At 57.8% G+C, this 2,091-nt stretch overlaps 1 protein-coding gene across 1 annotated transcript; it reads left to right on the top strand.

Annotated features, from left to right (window-relative positions):
• The first annotated feature begins 957 nt into the window (after window positions 1-957).
• LOC123828066 (keratin-associated protein 10-8-like) lies at window positions 958-1,626 on the top strand. Its single transcript, XM_045852633.1, has one exon. The coding sequence runs from the start codon at window positions 958-960 to the stop codon at window positions 1,624-1,626; it is 669 nt and encodes a 222-aa protein (XP_045708589.1).
• The last annotated feature ends 465 nt before the right edge of the window (window positions 1,627-2,091 follow it).

The following is a 2,091-nucleotide window of genomic DNA, read 5'->3' as shown; positions in this document are numbered from 1 at the left end:
CCGGCAGCCCCGCCCCCCAGCGCAGCAGCCCTGGGTGTGATCCGCATTGTGAGTCTCAGTTGATCTTACGGGTGGGCCATCTGTGTTTTACTTTGAGAAACTTTAATTACTAATGAGATCCTGTAGCTTTGCCTATGGTTATTGATCATTTCAATGACTTGAATTTTGTATTTGGTTCTTTTGCATTATGCTCTGTTTTAGTTCTAAGGACTTTTCAATGTGCATACTAAACCTTCCTCTATCGTGCACATGGCGAGTACTTCCTGGCAGTTCAGGATCGTCATTTTGTACCCCAGAAAAATTCCCTCGGGCTTTACTTGAGAGGACCCCAGTGGTGGGTTGACCGGGGCGAGTGGGAGACCACACAGCCCTGAGTTTTTTGCCCGTGACTACCTCAGGGCCCCAGTGGACGTAGGTCGTGTGTGGTTTTTGGTCAAGGGCTACTATCCCAATCACGTCTGACCCTCTTACCCATCCTCTCCGGTGCTTTATGGTTCGGGCTGCGGCGGCGCTGGGCGTCTCTCCCACAGCGCCCTCACACGGTCACGGCTGGCATGGCAGGGGGCGCTCCGTGGCTGCGAATTCATCTCACGCCCCGTGCCTCCGTGAAGGTGGCATTAGAACCCGCGGCAGTCACTCAGCAAACACCCGCCTCGTGACTTTCACAAGTTTTCTGAAGCCAAAAAAAGAACATACAGGAAAACAGAGTCCTGCAACATACTCGCAGGTGTAATGAGTAAAAACTAATTATAGAAAATAAACCAACACTAATGAGAGCTCTCCGGCAACCAGTCTAAACAACAACAAGGAAGGGAGGGCGTGGAGGCCTCCTGCTGGGACAACACACACACACAGAGGAGGGGTATAAAAGGTGGACAGTCCCAGCACCTCACACACTCACACACTCACACACACTCATACACTCCTCCCAGCTCACCTCCAGCCCCACCGCCCACCATGGCCGCCTCCACCCTGTCCGTCTGCTCCAGCGACCTGAGCTATGGCAACCGCGTCTGCCTGCCCGGTTCCAGTGACTCTTGCACTGACTCCCAGCAGGTGGACGACTGTCCAGAGAACTGCTGCCAGCCCTCCTGCTGTGTCCCCAGCTGCTGCCAGCCCACCTGCTGTGCCCCCAGCTGCTGCCAGCCCACCTGCTGTGCCCCCAGCTGCTGCCAGCCCACCTGCTGTGCTCCCAGCTGCTGCCAGCCCACCTGCTGTGTCCCCAGCTGCTGTGCCCCCAGCTGCTGCCAGCCCTCCTGCTGCACACCCGTCTGCTGCACAACCATCTGCTGCAAGCCCATCTGCTGCACACCTGTGTGCTGCACACCCGTCTGCTGCAAGCCCGTCTGCTGTGTGCCCATCTGCTCTGGGGCTGCCCCCTGCCCAGCCCCCTCCTGCTGCCAGCCGACCCCCTGCTGCAGACCGTCCTCCTGCATGTCCCTCATCTGCCGCCCTGTGTGCAGACCCGCCTGCTGTGTGCCCGTCTCCTCCTGCTGTGCCCCCACCTCCTCCTGCTGCCAGCCCAGCTGCTGCCGCCCGGCCTCCTGTGTGTCCCTCATCTGCCGCCCCGTGTGCAGACCTGCATGCTGTGTCCCTGCCCCGGTGGCCCAGACATCCTGCTGCTGACCAGCTTGATCTCGAGCTGCTGCCTTCACTCCTGAGCACAGCTCTCCCCTTCTGGGAGCCCTTGGGGCCCCTGGGCTGGTGCCAGGACCTCCCCTCTCCCATCAGGGGACACACAGGTTCTGCTTAATGCAGATTCAAACATGCCACCCATCCCTCTTTGACAAAAGATGACCACAAATCCCTCACCAGGGGGTGGAGTGCGGGACCCCAGGACCCTCCTCTGCAGGAACAATTGCTTGCTCTCTATGTGACAAAGGCCAATTGGTATAATCAATAAAATGCTTGTGCCAGGACATATGTGTTTGGTTTCCCTTCCTCTCCTGAGCTCCTGAGACTCCAAATCTGGGCATTTGGTAGAAGTCACACAATAAAGCCATGTTCTCAAACCCGAGTTCAGAGCAGCTGAGCGACAACATCTGGGACCGATGCCATCTGCCTGCTCGTTTCCCTTCCCGACCCCAGCAG

This window comes from Phyllostomus hastatus, unplaced genomic scaffold (genome assembly GCF_019186645.2).
Source record: "Phyllostomus hastatus isolate PE091 unplaced genomic scaffold, TTU_PhHast_1.1 phas_contig_948, whole genome shotgun sequence".
In the NCBI taxonomy this organism is placed as follows: Eukaryota; Metazoa; Chordata; class Mammalia; order Chiroptera; family Phyllostomidae; genus Phyllostomus; species Phyllostomus hastatus.
Note: the sequence above shows the minus strand (reverse complement) of the source record. Positions and strands in the feature narration are given on the sequence as shown.